The sequence below is a fragment of the Podarcis gaigeae genome (genome assembly GCF_964106915.1).
Source record: "Podarcis gaigeae genome assembly, chromosome: 14".
NCBI lineage: Eukaryota > Metazoa > Chordata > Lepidosauria > Squamata > Lacertidae > Podarcis > Podarcis gaigeae.
The window spans coordinates 35103612-35122523 of record NC_139690.1 but is presented as its reverse complement, the minus strand read 5'-3'; the positions used below and the strand labels follow the sequence as shown (position 1 = coordinate 35122523).

Below are 18912 nucleotides of genomic sequence, written 5' to 3'. Positions count from 1 at the left end.
TGGGTGATGGCTGAAAGCAAGAGACAGTGTTTATTGTCATCCCATGCCAGAGGTAGCACAGCATGGCAGACAGAGTCAGACTAGGAGGACCAAGGGGATCTCAGTTCAAATCCTCACTCAGCCATGAACTTCACTGAAGACCTTGGGCCTGTGTCTCAGTTTAACCTACCTCACAAGACTGCTGCAAAGATAAATCAGGAACCCTGTACATGGCTTTTATTCTTAATTTATTTGGCAAATGTGTGCAAGTTGAGTAGGATCCCTTCAGAATCACAGACCTCCAATCAGGAGACAGGTTAGCTTTCAGCCCAAAGACTCACCACATAAGGAAGTGGCATGTAGACTCTGATAGTGTACCACTTAACCAAATTCTCAGGGCTGTGTATGTGTCGTGATTCTAAAGGGAAGCAAAATATCTGCTTAATGCAGTAATGAGGATTTCCAGCAATTCTCTATTTCCTCCCCCTTCCCCCTTTTAAAGGCATGTTTATAGCTCTCATGGTAACACATAAATGCTTGGAAGTATGTGTAAGAAGACAATGCCTGTTGAGCTTTCAGAAGCCCTAGGGTGACTGAACAATATTTCTAGTGGTCGGGGTGTGTGTGTGTGCAGCTTTTGTGTGCTGCTTAAGTCCCCATAACAAGGCAAACCAGAATAAATTGTGTCAAGTGGGGCAAAATAAATTACACACAGTAAGAGATAATATGCACGTTCGTGCAAACTATTCGGTTTGCAGCACTAAACTTTTCCTAGCACATAATTTTCAATTCCCCACTCCCCCAGGCAGAGTACAGAAAGCTGCGTGAGTACACTTATTCTGCTCTATACCTTCTTAGCTCCTGCAGTCCTTCGAGGGAGTTGAGGGCGTGGAGGAATCATCTCCTTTACCCTGTATGTGCAAGACAAAATTCAGTGGGTTCCTAGTCTGCAATTCTATACACAAATGTTGACCCTAGACCCAGATCCCAACACTTAAGTCTATGAGCCAGGAGTTCGGCAAGTCAGATCCCAGACTAAAACCCAGACCAAAAACTATGCATTAGGGTCATTTTGCCTTTAAATGCAAACAGAATCTAATTTCTCTCCCAGCCCTAATGATAGTGTGAATAGGACCTTTGTAAAAGCATGCAATTTGCTGGAGCTGTCCAAGGTCCTACAACTCTAGCATGACCTTTCTTGCTACCAACCAACTGACTGTGCCACCTTCAGTTGTTTTCCACTCTAGCTCATGGTCAGAACAGGACACCATGGAAGATTAAAAATCTGTCGTAACTGGCCTGGCCTTGCCCATGGAGCAAATGGAAGGAATAACCCATCTCAGGAGAACCTCCTCCACTCCACTGAAGGAGAATTTACAGAGCACTTTAGGATACATGATAAATTTTATAGAAAGTGTTCCTTGAGATCCCTCCCTCCCCAGATCACTGCCCATGCGCACCGGTTGGCGAGCTCCTCTGGCAAACGCTTGGGCACCAAAGGTTTGTCCAACGCAAACTCTATCACAATATACGTCCCGCTCTCTATATATTGCTGAAAAGACAAAGCAGGTTGACACTTTCTCAGTCTTAAGATCTTAAGAGCATTTTCATAGATGAAGATTAAACAGTTTGCATCTCTCTCACACCATATACCGGCCAGTGCAAAAGAGGAAGTGGAGGGTGGGAATTCCTAATAGCAACAAGCATTCTGGCCACCATAGGCTTTACATTAACTGTTTCTCTGCCTTCACGTTGCATTCAACAGATGAATCTGTCAGTGATTCCAATTTCGATCAACACCTGCTGTGCCCTTCCTGCTAGCTTTAGGTGAGTTAAAAAGGTAAAGGTACCCCTGCCCTTACTGGCCAGTCTTGACAGACTCTAGGGTTGTGTGCTCATCTCACTCTATAGGCCGGGAGCCAGCATTGTCCGCAGACACTTCTGGGTCACGTGGCCAGCGTGACAAGCTGCATCTGGCGAGCCAGCGCAGCACACAGAACGCCATTTACCTTCACGCTGGTAAGCGGTCCCTATTTATCTACTTGCCCCCGGGGGTGCTTTCGAACTGCTAGGTTGGCAGGCGCTGGGACCGAACGACAGGAGCGCACCCCGCTGCGGGGATTCGAACCGCCGACCATGCAATCAGCAAGTCCTAGGCGCTGAGGGTTTACCCACAGCGCCACCCGCGTTCCTTAGGTAAGTTATCCACCTTTTAAGAATAAAGTTTCAAGCATTGCATGAAACATGCTGATTTGTCACAAGGAAAAATGGTAAAATAGCTCCAGGGATGGCAGGCATGAGGGAGTGGGAATGTGACACTGCAGGCACTCGCTAACCAGCACAGTGTACAGGAGGCTTCTACTGTAAAATGGCCAAATCAGTTTTATATGGAGTTCACCCGCTGAGAGTAAACTGTACATGATAGGGTAAGTGTGCTCCTCTAGTGGTTCAATCACACCAATTAATGTCCATTTTGGAATACATCCAAAGTTTTGCCTGTGAAAATGCTTTGAACCACAAGATTCATTTGATTCATTCCTGTCTCACCCACAGAAAGTCCAAAAAAGTACAGCAACCAGGAACTGGTCATCAATGCCCCTCCCATTAGTGTCAATGGATTATTATTATTAGTGTGCTGCCCACGTTTCTCCCGACTGCTGTTTTTTGCTAATCTATTTACTCATGTTTTTAACAGTATTGTAAGACATTTGGGAGACTTAAATCTAAATAAAATAATCTAAACCCTAAAAACTGACTGAATAGGGAAAATTAAAAAAGGAACATCTGCCTCGAAACACACCTTGAACCCTAATTGGCAAAAGTGGATGGGGCTTAGGAAGTGTTGGTCTCCCTTTGCACCACCTCATTGATTGCTCTGCCTATCATTAATTGGAATCGTCTTGGGTTCCAATTTAAAAGCAGCAATAATGTTTGCCACTAAAAGGATATATCCCTACTAACAGACACTGAAGCACAATCCTTAATATTACCAAACAGTATAATGGGAATTTTAATGGAATTGCTCTCAGAATAACATATATCCCATTATATTTAATTGCATCTTTCCAATAATTCTTTTTAGGGGCAATCAAATCTGCTAAATCTGCCTTATCTATGCTGCATCTTCAGCATTTTGCTCAATTTATATGCCCCCATATGTAAATGGTTTTATTTAATATTCACACACAGGGAAGCAATTAGGACTAGAAGTCAAGATAGATGTTCCACTTTTCATCTGATAACTTTCATCTATATATCATTTCATTATTTTATATATAAGAAAGGAAATTACTATTTTATAATAAAGAAAGCTATGACAGACTGGCACCATTTCAGACTGTTGGATCCTCATTCTTTCACCTGTTTCAAATGAGGAAGAAATGAGAAAACTGATTGGTTGACAGATTGGTAGACTGATAAATAAAACTAAAGAATAATGTTTAAACAAGCAGGGGAGAGACTTTAAGAAACAAGGGAGGCAGAAAGAAATATGGGAGGGCAGCCCATATTTTCAGAAAATCCTTTCTGGTAGATGAAGGAACACATATTTCCATATCAGGATCTTGCTTGTTCCTTTTATTAAGAAATATTAATCCCTTGTTGTCTACACTATTGTATAAACTCCACCGACAAAGGCTTTTGAGTGGCACATCATTAGCTTTCTGACTAACAATCAAGTTCTGCAAATTCAGGCCTTGTATGATGGGAAGCGAGCACGATACAACCAGCCAGTGTTCTAGGCACATTTTGTGACAGGGAATTTCATTAGCACAAGCAGTTTCTGAGCTCTGGGCGCGGTACTGTGCCTAAGATTTCAAACTAAAACTGCAGAGTGGAAGGAAAGGAGGACCTTTTTCTGCCTTCCCACTTCCAGCTACTCTCTGAAGACTGGAGAAGAGACCCTCTTAAGAATATTAGGGGGAGTGGGCAGGGGAAGGACTAGAGCACGTGAAAAATGAACATAATATTTTAGCTGCAGTTCATTCATTTTTAGTTTTGTATTCTTGTTATAAAAAATGTGCACCTAGACATTCTTTTGTTATGCCCATAACCTAGGTTTAACGTGCCTTTTAGCTCCTGGCTTTCTTATCTCAGTTTCTAACACTGCAACCAGCATACAGCCCAAGATGGCATTAAAAGAAAACTACAGTTACAAACACCTTGGGTTACAAACACCTTGGGTTACAATCTTCAGGTTACAGACTCTGCTAACCCAGAAGTAGTACCTTGGGTTAAGAACTTTACCTCAGGATGAGAACAGAAATCGTGCGGTGGCAGTGTGGCAGCAGCAGCGGGAGGCCCCATTAGCTTATTTGGTACCTCAGGTTAAGAACGGTTTCAGGTTAAGAATGGACCTCCAGAACAAATTAAGTACGTAACCAGAGGTACCACTGTAATATACTATCTTACTAACCAAATATACAGAAATATACTCCACTCCTAAGTCTTCAATCCCACTTCATGTGGTTTGGTTAACATGTTAACACCAAACCATGGTGAGAGTGTTGCATGAATGAGGCCTGTACTTGTGCATTCCCCTGCCTCACTCCCCTCACATGCTTCACTTTAATGAGCTACTTCATAGAGATCATGATTTCCAAGTTACATCTCAACCAGCAAACCATGATTTGCCCAAACCTAGTACAAAGATCAATTTGTGGTTTATAATCTTCATTTGAATGGTCTGCCCAAACCATTGTTCAGGTGTCATGGCAAGTTACAGTTTCTATGAAAAACAAAGTAACTAATTAAAACAGAGCACACAAGAGAAAAGGGGAAGAAGTGTGAGCACAGGGTTTGTTCATGCAATGCCAAACTACAGCATGATATCACATGTCAGCAAACCCACTACATGTCACAGACACACCCGTAATAAAGAGGCACTCCCTTATTAATCCACGGGTTTCACATGACACAGACCTGAGTCCCAGCTTTTAAAACACATTCAAGTCCACAATTTCCCGGTCATCCACTTAAGGAATATATTTACCTGTCCTTCAATGTTCTGGCATATAGATATTGCCGCTTCAATTGTGGTATCAGATGTGTCCCTTCTCACAATATTAGATGCCTTGTAAAAAACAACAATGATCAGATTTAGCACAGCTGCTATGTGGGAAGCTTCTCTCCAATCAGCTTCTGCCTTTCTGTTCCCCAAGGCCAGAACTATGGTAGCCATGTGACCTAGAGCCTATCTGGAGTCCCACTTTCCATACTAAGGACCTCAAAGCATTTCCTCGAGGCATTGTAAGAAAACTAAATAGTGGATAGAGCCAGCCAGCTGCCTCAACTTCAGCGTTGCAGCTGCTGCCCACTGCCACTGGCTGAGCAGCCCACCACAAGGCACTCTGCTATGGGCCACCATAGCCCAAAGAAAACACCGCAGCTGTTACAGGCCTGGTGCTGCTTTGACTTGACCCTCAGGAACAGACATGGGGTCTTCTCCATATTCATTATCCATGATTCCACAGTCATTTTGGGATGTGGCATTTACAGTGGTTATATAGGAGGCTTCCAGGTGGGAACTTTGGTTCTTCAGATGTTGCTGAACAACAGCTGCCATCATACCTAGCCACTGAACATCCTTGCTGAAGCGGATGCAAAGTTCTGCTTCATCTGGAGGGCCAAAGATCCCCAGCTCTTGTTATGCAATCCCCTCATTGCTGTTTGCCCTCCTTGCCAAGTAATTCTTTGTTTTCAAACGCATCAGGAATTTCACCAGGACTTTCTCTCCACATTCACCTTTCTCATTACGACCTCTTTAGCGGGCCTGTCTTCCTTTGTGGTCTTCCCAAGGATACCTTTGGTATGTGGGGTGAGCAGCCCTAATTTATTCAGGGCTGTCTGGTGGCCGATGTCACGGAAAAGACTGAAGAGACACTTCGTCTGAAACAAGAGAGAAGGAAAGGGGTCTACTGTCTGCATTTTGTTCAAGCTCCCCCGGCCCCCCGGCCCAATCTACCTGATCAGCTAATGCACACAACACCAGCAAGATACCTCTCTTCTCCACTGCAGTCCGTGAGAGAGTTTGGCTACTGTTTGAAAATGTTCCCTTTTAAAAATAATGGGAAGGCTTAACATGTGGACATAGACAAGGAGCTTTCAAAAAATGAAAGGAAGACTGACAGTACTGAAGACTGACTTAGTGTCTTGGCAGAAGCTGGTCTCACACCATGGGTGAAGAATTCACTGTAATTCCTCTTTCAATATGACAGGCTTATAAACAGCCACTTCACCTGTTTGCCTATGGCATGTAGTAACTGCTCCCAGGCAACCAGTTGGCTCTTGCCTTCCCCTTTTAGACCAGATATTCTAACATAGGTTGGATGTTTGCAACTCTGTAATCTTAGTGCCTTAAATATTTGAAATATTACATCTGTCTTCAGCGTGGTATTCCAGCTCCATCAAGATATATCCTGGGGTAGGCTAAAGCCTTTCCTTTTTTCTCCTGTTCAGGCATGCAAGACTCACCTCACTTGCTGAGACCCATGGCAAGAGCATCAAGTGAAAGGCAGGCCACTTAGTGCAGGTTCTTACCTTTTCAAACACCTCATTGTCAAGGTAAGGATAGACCCGGAATGCACCCCGGATCCGCTTCACCCCAGGATAGAGCAAAGGCACTGCGTTGATGTAAGCCACACCATGAAAGGAAATCTGCTCTTCTTCTCCGCCACCTCCTCCTCCCTGGAAATTGAAAAACAGAAATTTGTAGATCACCTCAATCTATAGTCCTGAAAGCTCACAGCAAGCAGGCAAAGCAAAGAGGGAACAGAATCACAGCAACAAAACAGAAGAACATTTCAGCCAATTCCCAGAACTTTACCCATCATTTGCTGACTCAGCTCTGAGCACTGAAAGTCATCCTGAAATATGCAAGCTTCACAGGGCTTGTGAAAGGTGCTCAGGTTTGGAGTCTGCAAGGAAGAGAGTTCATAACAGGAGGCAAGTGATCAAAATGATCTTGGAGATAATCATGGGGTAGATGGGTAGAAGTGCTCTTGAATGTATGCTGGGTGAAAGCCCAAGCAAGTGGGACACGGCCTTGCTTTCAAGAAAAGGTTTTAGGCAACACTATGGCATGAAGTCCTGGCAAAGAAAGGAACTTCCAGCTGAGCCTCCCTGAGACAAGGAACAAAAAGGCAATCAGCCTCTTGCATGGGTAATAAAGAAAAACCAACTGATCAATAATCAGAGCTCATTTTTGTCTCAAGAACACATTCAGGCAAGTAACAACAAAAGAGATAGGGCAATGACTTATAGCATCCCTGAGGGCTCTACCAGTATGATTAAACACTAAACATTATACGAATGCTCTTCTTTTGCTTTGAAACCTTTTTATGTTTCTCTGGGTAATGCAAAATATAAAATAATAATAATGTGTATACGTGATTCAAGTCTCTAGTACGAACACATTCTGCCTCCATTAATGCCAACCAAAGTCCACACTTGGTTCATGACTGACTCTCCTCTGGAATAACTTCTTCATTAAGCTGCAGATTTTCCCCAGGCATAATACCTCTAGCAATTGAATCAAGGCAACATTTAAGCATCCACTTGTTCTCACCTTTCATGCTTAAGCATAACAGATGCTTTACCTTGTCTCCTTTTCCACCTTTTGTTTTGGTGGAAGTGACCACAGGCACTCTGGTCATCTCCACAGGCCAGTACCGACAATCTGCAATCCGCTTTCGAAAACTGTGGCATAGAGAAAGACAGGCAGAAAACAATAATTATTCTAGACCAGTGTGATGTAATGGTTAGAGTGCTGGACCAGGATTTGGGAGACTGGGGTTCAAATTCCCACTTTCCCCTGAAGTCACCATCTGTCAGCCTAATCTACCTCACAAGGCTGTTGGGAGGAAAATATGGAATATAATGAAGATGAAACACCAATTAGTCTTTTGTATCAATGAACAAAATGGCCACCAATGGTATGAATACACCTGAAAATGTGGCTATACCATACATCTTTGCTCAGAAAATGTGTGTCAGCCAGCAGTCACAGCCAAGCAATGGAGTCCTGACTGACACTTCTGGTTTGGCTCTAAATTTTGTTGCCACTCTCACTGCTAATGCCAGGTGTAAAGAGTTTGCATCACAGAGAAACAGACACAGAGCAATAGCTGCTTTCTGTCCAGTACCAGAAATTCAAGCAACATGTCACTTGCTCACCATTATGGTTATTCCTATTTGCTTTGCAGAATGCATGGGTTGTTCGCACCCCTGCAGTCACTGGCAGTCAGTACAGTTGCCTATTTAGGACTAGGAATGGGGAAAATCCAAGTTTATATTCCCATAGCCCTCCCCAGAAGTTCAGTGGGTGACCTTGGGCTGGTCACTTTCTCTCTCTGCCTAACCTACCCCACAAGGTTGTTATGAAGATAAAATGGGGTGAGGGGGCCATGCTTAATACCTTGAATTCCTTGAAGCAAAGGCAATATATAAATGTTACGATACTATTACTAATAATCTGATGTGCCACAGACACTACTGCAAACCAAGCCATAGATGCACACAGGTATGTAAGAAGCTGCCCATTACTGAGTAAAACCATTGGTCCTTCCAGTTCCGTTTTGTCTATGCTGACTGGCAGCAGGTTTCAGGCAGGAAGTCTCTCCCAGCCCTACTTGGAGATGCTCGGGTATTGAACCAGGGACCTTCTGCATGCAAAGAAGATGCTCTGCCACTGAGCTCTGGCCCTTCCCTTAACTGATATAGAGCTTTATCTCAGTAACTGTCTGATATAGAGCTTTATCTCAGTAACTGTCACAATAACTTTTGTACAGGTCAAGGCCAGTCAGATCTTGGCCATCCAGTAGTGTCTGAAGTTGTCTCCCACAAGATTGCCAGTTCTTTGCTATTAGCCACTATATTGCAGTAGGCCTCATCTAGTTCCTTTGGGCCACTCTATGTAAGTTATGAGCCCATGGAGAAAGGCCTATGTTTTCTCACCAGATCACAGCAAGAGGATCTAAGTAGCAGCGCCTTTCCAAGTCCCACATAATCCGTTTTTTAACAGTTTCTGCCTGGATCCTGAGATCTCTATCCTAAAAAGAAAGCAAGAAAAGAACCATTTAGAAGCTCTAGAAATCATCATGTAAAGAAAATGATAAATTCTGCAGCAGGAAACCCTCATTTCAGTCACTATATAAATTAGTGCTTATTTTCAATGGTGGCACTAGAAACAAATTTGGGGGGATGGGACAGAATGGGCAAAGTACATTCTAGTGTGGAAGTTGATGAGTGGAAGCAAACATATCTTGGAAGATGCTTCCCTCCAGACACCATCCTTCTGACGCTTCCTACGCTTGTTTTGCACATTAGACTTAGAAGTGTAAGTCATCGCATTCATTTCCAGCTATTATACTCTCTGTTGGCTCTCCAGTACGAAAAGACAAGGTTTCAGGAAAAACTAGGCACTGGCCGGACTTATCCCAGCAATTATCACATTTTTATGATTCTAAATAGCTACTCTGGTTATATTCTGTCCCAGTTCTTTCTTTCAAAGTCACCTCCAGTGTGTTCAGCTCTCCATCCTCCTCCTCGTAAGCACCACCAACGATAAAGGAGTCTGGGATATTCTGCCCCCCTGGCGCTAAGATGTTGGTGACCGGCCACTTTTTGGGCCGGGGTAGTGGTTCTTTCTCACCACCAAACTTCAGTACTCCATTCTTGAACAGGAAGGGGCATTCTTTCTGGAATGATCATAAAGGATAAAGGATTCACGTAATCAGCAAAGTAACATACACACATATGCAGCATAGTATAGAGTGGCGTGGATACAAATGGGGTATAGACACACCCTAATAAACACCCCAATATAGTTACAAAAGAGAGGACTAATTTATATAGGTCTTTTAATTTGCAAAGTGCCTTTTAAGTTTCCACTGTGGCATCCCCCAAATGGCTCGTATGAGACAGGCCACTATTTTCCAAATTTTACAAGGGAGGTGGAAAGACAGTGGCTCAGCGTGTTTCTAACACAAAACCCCAATTTGGCATCACATGAGCAAACCTCATGCTCATATTCTTCCTCCTCCCTGATCCTTCATCCCTCACAGGCTCCAATTTCCCCTCTGAGTTCCTGCTTCACATCCATACTGACAAACTATGACTTGTACTTGCCCTCCAAATCCAAACAGGGGACCATCATTAAACCTGAGGCTTGTTCAAGGAATGAGCCAGTGACTTGCTGAAGGCCACACAACAATTCCAGGCAGGGGATGGTTTGCCACCTCCACATCTATCATGTTGTGTATGGATCTGAATTCACAGGGCTGGCCCTACCATTAGGCAGGGTGAGACAGCCATCTTAGGGAACAAACGCTGAGGCAGGGTGAGACAGCCATCTTAGGGAACAAACGCTGAGGGGTACACTTAAACGCTGTGTTAAGTGTACTGCACTCTGCATTAAGTGTACCATGCATATGGATGTAAGGAGACAGTGATTTCCATCCTACTCTCTGCTCCTGTCTTGTGTCCACCCAAATCTACATTGTTCATCTTGCCATCCACTATGCCAGAAACTATCATAATTAATTAAAGAATCAATTATGTAACTAACTAATTAGAAATCTAGTATCTTACAACTGGAGCGAGAAGTCTCTGATTTTTACCTCAGTTAATTGATTTACTTCATTTATATGCCACCTTTTCACAGTAAGCTGTGCCCAAAGCAGTTTACAATGGACATCCATTTATTATCAAATACACAACATTGCAGGATGGAGATTGCAGAAAGAAAGGTTTATAAAAACATTATATAAATACAAAGGAAGCAAAAAAAAAATCAATGATTTAGTAGACATTGAGTAAATTCAATTATTACAAAATAATTAATATAGACTCATGTACAAAGCAAAAAAAGAAAGTTAACAGGCAATAAATTTCTAGTGATGGTGCGGGTCTTATTCTAAGAAGGCTCGGAAGCCAGGCTTAAATACAGTTCAGAGGGGATTGGTCTTCTCACCAGACTAGAAGACTGACAGCTGGCTCTCCCATTGCTCTGGAAAGGAGACTAACAGGGAACTGCAGGGTGGGGGTGGGGCAGTGACGTTGAATCCTCTTCTCCAGCCTCCTGGAAGCTCCAGCTGCCACAGGAGGTCTTATTGGCTATTACTAACTAGTCACCCCAATCACAGCACCCTGTGACTGCAGCAAGAGAAGGACGAGCAAGAGCACAGTAAAGACAAGAGTTCAGGATCTCAGCAGGACTCACCTCGCCAACAGCAGGCACTTGCAAGCCGATCATATAGTTCTGTGGGGGTCCAGTGGGCAGGAATGTTTCAGGGACTGAATAAACACCTTCCACGGTCACTCTAAGGAGATTGCCCTCGGACAGCTGCCATGGGGACAGCAGACTCTCCTGCACAGATACTGTTACGTTGATGACGCACTACAAAAACAAGATCAGGTTTGGGGTATGCCGGCACTATAAACTTGTATATTGCTTTTATGCAAGTTCAAATTGCCATGGTGTTCCTCAAGGGATCCCAGGGATTTTCAGAGTTCACCAGGAAGATGGAATGATGGTTGTATCAGTTTTAAGTCAGTGGTATCAATACAATCCTTAGAAAACAGCTGAGCAGAAAACAGTCACATTGCTTCATTTTTAGATTAGTGTGATCCAGCTGGGCCAGGTCTCCCTGCTAAATCCAGTCATTAGGACATTTTCCCCCTACCCACTTCCACCTAGCCAGCAACTGAGGAAAATGAATGTGGAGAGAGATTGTTGGGTCTATTCCCTGACTCGGGAGAAGGAAGCTGAAGAGGTGGCTGGTGCCAAAGACAGTCATTGTGGGGCCCACCCATGATGAAGGTTCATGGATGAACCAGCCCAAGCTTCCAAGGCAGGAGCTGCAGACAATCCAGTTGCCCAAGAGAATTCTGGGCAATAATCCAGCTAAGAAACAACACATTAGTTTGCTTTTACCCTCCTGTCTCTAAGTTCCTTTTCCTTCTGTGTTGTGTCTTTTAGACTGTGAGCTTGGGGGCAGGGACTATCTTATCAATAGGGATGGGTGAAATCTCTGAGTTCTCATTTTCCCAGTCTTCAGTTCAGTTCTCCACATCAGCTTGGAATTTAAAACAAATACAGGTCCTCATCAGCATTTTAGTGGAAAATATTTGTAATACATTTTTCTATGCAGTTTCCCCAAATATACACATTTTTGCAAAACTGTTTCCCATAATATAATGCATTCTTGTATGTTATTTTTAGCAATATATGCATTTGTATGTAAACTTTACTGTAGTATAGCATTATTGTACACATTACTTAGTTGGGCAATGCACTGCAGAATTCAGAAAAGTGTGAATTTGAAGGATGGCTGTGTTTCAGTTTGCATATTGTTTCAGCAAGTGCAAATTAGGTAGATCCTCCTTTAAGTGTGAACTGAACCAAATTTCTCCCCATCCTTACTTGTCACTGACACTTTTGTAAGACAATCTGGGAGTAATTTTTAAAACATTTTTGCTTTGAAGCTGGATAAAATGCTTTGAATGATGAGCACTGCACACACACTAATATGCAAATAAACCATTAGGAGGTGTTTATTTCAGGCACAAAAACGAAATAGGAGGTTGGGGGTGTGTGGATTTCCACATCTCACTAAACAACCCTTGGAGATAAGCAGTTGGAACAGAGTATATTTTCCAGTCAACTGTCTTACGTTTAAAAAGAAAACCTTATGTTTATTAGATATTTAGTTTAAGCTGGAAACATATAGCCAGGCAAAAAGGCAGGATAGAAACAATTTAAATAAAATAATGTGTGTTAGGATTGAAGTGCTAATCACCAACATTTCGAAGCCAGAGATATTGAAGTTATGTTGCTGCATACAGTTTCTTTAAAGAAATGCCTCTATTATTATTATTTTAAATACCTTGGCATCTGGCCGGAGGGTCTCCAGGGGAGAGCCTAGCACAGGGTATAGTGGAAGTGTTGCACTAAATTCACAGAGTCCTGCAGAGAAAGAATTTTTGGAGGGGAATCACAAACGATGGTGTGGCCAAGCAGTGTTAAAAGAAAGTTTTTTGGGAATGCACCAGGAAACGCAGCTGCTCTTGCCACACTGCTCTGTAGGTTGGCAAGAATCCGGGATGGAGCAGGCAAATGAGCCAAAGTTAACAAACCAAGATGGGTTCATAGGTAATAACAAGCCAGCGCTAGAACAAGCCATGGTTTGTAAGCTGCCAAGAAACCATGGCTTGTGATCATGGGTTGTTGGGAACAAACAAAACATAGTTAAGCTCTGGAGCAGTCAGTGTGGAGATGTGGAGCTGCCCTCCTGCCAACAGCCACTTACCTGTATGGGGTATGCCAGTGTTTGGGCAATGGGAGGGTTGTGCATATGCACCAGTAACAGCACCAGATTGGCTCCACCAGCCTGCCCACACAGCCGGACATCAATCACCACCCCACCCCACACTGTCCAGACACACCAACCCACCTACCACATCAGCTGCTCTTGGTCAAGCTACAGAACTGAGTTTACATAATCAAACAAGCCAAGTTTAAACTAAGCAAGCCATGGCTTGGTGTTAAGTGCGAACTAGACCACTGTATAACTTCCATAGTGTGCATTCCAAGGAAAGGGATAAAGCAAACCAAGGATGAATTCTATCACCAACCTTCCAGTAAAGGTAGAAGGTCCATCACAGCTTGACCAAGGGTCATGGTCTTCTCTTCCTTCTGCTTCTTCTCCTTTGGTAAGACTTCTGTCACAGTGACTGGGAATACCAAACATAACATTCCTTAAACATCTGTGATGCAGAAGCACCCAACAGTATGGAAGTGGGATGCTTTCTCTTTTAAAAATGGCTGCTACCCCTACCATCATCTCACTGAAGAACTTCTTAAGAATCATTAGGCTTCTCAGAAATCCTAGGGACGCTCAGAAAACTACTGCCCCTGACCGTTTGAATAACCCTAGTTTAACTCTCTCTGGCATGCCTTTCCAGGGTCCAGGGGTTCCCTAAGCCAGGCACAAAAGTAAAAACCCATTCTGTAATTTGGCCAATGAAAAATCACATATCTAAGTAGCTCAGCCCTGTATCTCCCACTTAGCTGTCCAAACAGGGATGCTGTCCATAATTTCAAAAGCATCACATTTTGGAGAAATCATTCAGACCAATATCAAGAAAATGAGCAGGCATGTGTTTCATTACGATACCCTGATCATGTTGAAGGGATAGATCACTTAAGGAGGTGCTGTCTGTTTTTACAATATGTATTTAATCTCAACTATAGTTAACTGAAACAAGCCAGCTTCGTAATTCGTGGCCCATGTTTTCAAGCATTGCTAAGCCAAGCCATGACTTGGTGCAAACATGTGGGATCCTGGACAGAAGATCCCAGCCACTCTGCTCTTCCCTAAATGTATATTGGTGCTTCACTGCAGTAAGTCACAGTTTGACTTACCAAATTGTCTGCACCTGGGCTCACGGTTTAGCTCTCTCTCTATAAACCATGAGCTATAACCAAGGTTGGTTTAATGAAACTTAAAAAATACAGAAATAGTGTGACATGGGAGCTACAAAACAAAGTTCAAAACTCATTTCACTCACAAACTCACTAGATAGTATTTGGCAAGCCCTACTTCTCTCATTGCTATCAGTGCTACTTTTCTAGAAAAAGAGGTATCAGAACTCACCATGAGTGCCTCCTTTGTTCTCTTATAATGGCAATGGCAACCACCTGAGAGGTGGCAGAACTGAGTTCCAGCAAGTTCTGGCTGCAAAAGAGCTCTGGTTGCTATAAAAATTCTAAGAACATAAAAAGAGCTTGCTGATCAGGCCAGTGGCCCATCTAGTCCAGCACTCTGTTCTCACAGAGACAAACCAGATTATTAAGATTAAGGAACAAAAGTGCGTTGAGGGTAGTTATTGCAGGCCTGCTCTAGTGGATGAAATATGCACAGGATACAATGTTTCCCTTGAAATAATCAAAGAACAAAACCAATCTCTTCTTCCCCAATTTCTAAATGACTAAGTGACTGTCAATTCAGAAGCATCTGTTTAAAATGGGGAAACAAGGAAGGGAGGAACACTCTTACTCACATAGCAGAGGTTTGTGTGCAATGTCATCCAGGCTGTGTGGCCCTTCAGGCTGGCAGTCAAAGGTGGTAGTGAAATTATATTTCGCACTTCCTTCTGCTGAACTTTCCACTTTTGCAGAGTCACCAAGGACGATGCCATTGTATTCGGTACGCACAAAGGTAACTGGCCCATCTCCTTTGACACCTTTCTATCAAACAGGGAGATGGTGTCACTCAGTCTTTTTTGTATGGGACAGATTCAAGTATCACACCACCTGAACAAGATCACACACTCCTTCTTCTCCACATGCCTGTATGCCTGTCTCCATCCATTTAAGCAAGCAAGAGGAATTATCTCACTTTAAGGACACATTCCAGCCAGGCAAAAACACTCAAGGAGGGTTGGAAAAGTCCAGGGAAGGAGGCTAGGGACTCCCCCTAAAGGGTCTGGGGGACCACCACCCCTGTTCTAGATCAAACCTAACTTGAAAGGTGGACCAAATTTGAGATTCAAAAACATCAGAGAGAAATATAAGCATGTGTCTTTCTTTGCCACCCTAATCTGAGGGGTCTTGTCTTTAGCTTTAAACTTTTGAGCATGACTTGTTTTATTTTTCATTTATGTGCAGCACCTAATAATGACAGAGAGCGGAAGAGAGCACCTACACTTTGGAACTCCCTGCCAATTGACATATTCACTCTTTTTGGCACTTGCTAAAAACATTTTTGTTTAGGCAAGCCAATCTAGACATGTAGAATGCTGATATGTGCTTTAATCTGATTTGGACCTTATCAGTGATTTTAATTTTTTTGAAAAAATGTTTTAAATTGTTGTTTTTAAATGTTTTCTTAACTGATAATTTTATTATTTCATTCTTTATTTAAACTGTCTTGATGTTTTCTTTTGTTTTACAATCAAATGGTATATAAATATTGTGAAATAAATGTGGTGGTACTATACAAAATAAAATACCGAACTCAAGATAAATAAAAATTGTCTCAAAGGGAAAATTTACCAAGTCGTGTCCATCTAGCACTGTGATGTTCACTAGTTTGGCAAATCTTTCCGGCACCTCAGGATGCAAAAAGGAAGGTGAGACAGCCATTAGAAGGAAGAATCTGCTGGTGAATAGAGGTGTCTATGCAGCTAAATAAAAGAAAAGAAAAAGGAACATGAATTATCATTTATTTATATCTTGCCTTTCCTCCAAGGGGCTCAAGCTGATATACTTAGGTTTCTACCCAATTTTACCATTCCAACAACAACAACCTTGCAAGGTAGGCTAGGATATGCAGAGTAGTATAGAACAAAGTGTTATGTGATGGCTAGAGTGACAGAACAGGATTAGGAAGATCGCAGTTCAAATCCCCACTCAGCTTTGAAACTCACAGAGTGACTTTGGGCCACTCAACGTTTTTTGAATGTCACCTATCTTGCAGTGTTGTTCTGAAGCTAAAGAGGAGGGATGTACCATTGGAGAAAAGGCAGGGATAGAAAACTAATAAAATAAAATATACAGCAAAAAAATGCAGTAATATAGCACAATATAACCCTGCAGCTGATTGCTGTGATAAGTCTCCAACATTCTCAGATCACTTCCTTTTTGAAAGTCAACAATGTGATCCAATGGCCATCTCAGTAAGTTACTTCCAAGTAACGGTATTGCAGCCCTAATTTGTACTTATTATAGTGTTGTATCCCACCCCCCACCCCACCCGTACTTATGAGATTTTCTGTCTTAGGTGCCAAAATAACTTGCCTGGCCTTGAATACTAAGCACTTGAACTTGAGTGATAAATACATCATTTGCTGCTCTGCCTCAGGCAGCAATATGTCAATTACTGCTGCAGGGCTTGTGTGTACAAAAAGGGATGTTAAATTACACAAATAAACATTAAACTGATTTCCTTTTAAAAAGAAACATACAAAACCCCCTTTTAAGAGAAGGCGGTCGAGGGGGTTGTGATGCAAACCATTGCAAGTATTCTCGGATGAAACAGCTTATCTTGACCCTGTATCCAACTCAGTGGCGTAGCGTGGGGGGTGCAGGGGGCCCGGGCGCACCATCTGGGGGGGGGGCGCTCGCACTCGCATCTCTCTGCCCCTACCTGGCTCACTCACTCTCTCTCACTGCAGTGCTGGCTGTGCGAATCCGATCTGCGCCGCGGGTCGCTGCCCATTGTGGAGGGGGTGGGTGCCAGGCGTGCAGTGCGGAGAGAGAGAGCGAGGGACTATCTGGGGGAGGGACAGTGCAGCGGCCGCCCAGCGCAGCGCTGAGCGCGGGAGAGAACCACACCAGACCAGACCAGGCAGCAGCAAGAAGAAGCTGGCAGCCGCGGCAGGTTAGGGGTTAGGGGCGCAAATTACTTGCCTTGCCCCGGGTTAGGGGGCGCAAATTACTTGCCGTGCCCCCGGTGCTGACAACCCACGTTACGCCACTGATCCAACTAACGTCTACTCAGAGCAGACCCTCTGAAATCTATGGGCCTGAGCCAGCCATTAAGTAGATTAAGGTCTACTCTAAGCAGGACTCACGCTGGATGGATACAACCCTGGGAAGCTGAAGTTCACTTTTCACTGGAAAATTTTCGACTCTTGGGAATCAAAGGAAAGGAACACACTTTCACGCCCTGCACTGGATGGAAATGGGTGCGAGCGCTGAACCGGGGTCAGCGGGGAATGAGAGGCGCTCACCTGTCCTCCCGCCCGCAGGTAACAGAAGAGCGCAGAGACCCAGCGACGGTTGCAGGAGCATCTTCCGTTTCCATAGCGACACGGGGGCGCCTCGAGCGCTTCTCCGTTCCTTCGCCCGGAGAAGCCTCGCGAGACCTTCCGGCTGCCATGTTTGTTGTGGGCAAGCGAAGGTTCTCACTGGGTTTCGCAGTTTCGCAGTCGCCTCCTGCCTAGTAATAAGCCTGCCCGGGCAAGCGTTTGTTGTACCAGCGGTGTCTTCACCACAAGAGTTGCATTTAATGGGCGCAGCAGAAGCCCACAGACCCCTAGATTTGAAGGGAGTTAGCAAGTGGTTTTTTTTGCAAGCTGTAATGGTTGCTAAGAGACTTATACTTGGAGCCTGGAAAAAGAAATACCCACAATGGTCTGAAGACCTTAATGCCCTTGCTACATTGGAACACCCTTTTTCAGCCCCCCCCCAAGGGCCAACGCAGTTTGGATACCTATTTAGAGGGCATCGATGGTTATTGTATTGTCAATGTGAGCTGACAGTTTTTCTGGGTTTTTACACCCCCAGAAGCGTTCCTTCACGTTTTTTTTTCTCAACACCTGCTTTCTTTAATAAATTTGTGAATAATAATAAGTGGAGGGAATTAAAACCATCAGATGAGGCGCAAGAAAACAAAGCGCATGTTCCACTATGCACAACTGGCTAAACTGACATACAAACTGCGAGATAAGGACAATTGCCGCTGTTTTACTGCAAGGTGCCACTGATGGCACTACCAGTGTTAAATTTTCAACCCAGCCAAGAGACAGCAGTGGAAGAAACAGCAGAAGCATGTCCGTCACATGGTGGTGCAAATTGCTTACAAAGAAAGAAGCTATGGCTTCTCAGAGGGATCCAGATGGCCACTGTGAGAACAGGGTGCTGGTCTATATGGGCCTTTGGCCTGATCCAGCAAAATTATTATTGTGTTCTTAAATGCTATCTGCTGAAGTTGTTGTTTAGTCGTGTCCGACTCTTCGTGACCCCATGGACCAGAGCACGCCAGGCACTCCTGTCTTCCACTGCCTCCCACAGTTTGGTCAAACTCATGCTGGTAGCTTCGAGAACACTATCCAGCCATCTCGTCCTCTGTCATCCCCTTCTCCATCTTTCTCAACATCAGGGTCTTTTCCAGGGAGTCTTCTCTTCTCATGAGGTGGCCAAAGTATTGG

At 43.7% G+C, this 18912-nt stretch overlaps 1 protein-coding gene across 2 annotated transcripts in view; it reads right to left on the bottom strand.

Moving 5' to 3' along the window:
* Nucleotides 1-17803, bottom strand: part of CFAP70 (cilia and flagella associated protein 70) — a 33412-nt gene extending 15609 nt beyond the window's left edge. Inside the window, exons 1-14 of one of the 2 annotated variants that reach the window (XM_083711992.1) lie at nucleotides 17713-17803; nucleotides 16034-16156; nucleotides 15040-15226; nucleotides 13612-13710; nucleotides 12864-12943; nucleotides 11198-11374; nucleotides 9492-9674; nucleotides 8932-9026; nucleotides 7575-7674; nucleotides 6517-6663; nucleotides 5722-5865; nucleotides 4970-5050; nucleotides 1440-1531; nucleotides 830-890 (exon numbers count right to left, since the gene is read on the bottom strand). In XM_083711992.1, coding sequence (XP_083568118.1) covers nucleotides 830-890; nucleotides 1440-1531; nucleotides 4970-5050; nucleotides 5722-5865; nucleotides 6517-6663; nucleotides 7575-7674; nucleotides 8932-9026; nucleotides 9492-9674; nucleotides 11198-11374; nucleotides 12864-12943; nucleotides 13612-13710; nucleotides 15040-15226; nucleotides 16034-16123 — 1536 coding nt within the window. In that variant the 5' untranslated portion in view covers nucleotides 16124-16156; nucleotides 17713-17803. Of the gene's footprint in view, nucleotides 1-829; nucleotides 891-1439; nucleotides 1532-4969; nucleotides 5051-5721; nucleotides 5866-6516; nucleotides 6664-7574; nucleotides 7675-8931; nucleotides 9027-9491; nucleotides 9675-11197; nucleotides 11375-12863; nucleotides 12944-13611; nucleotides 13711-15039; nucleotides 15227-16033; nucleotides 16157-17639 lie in introns of both variants that reach the window. The other variant, XM_083711991.1, reaches the window with a different exon arrangement.
* Between the last annotated feature and the right edge of the window lie 1109 nt (nucleotides 17804-18912).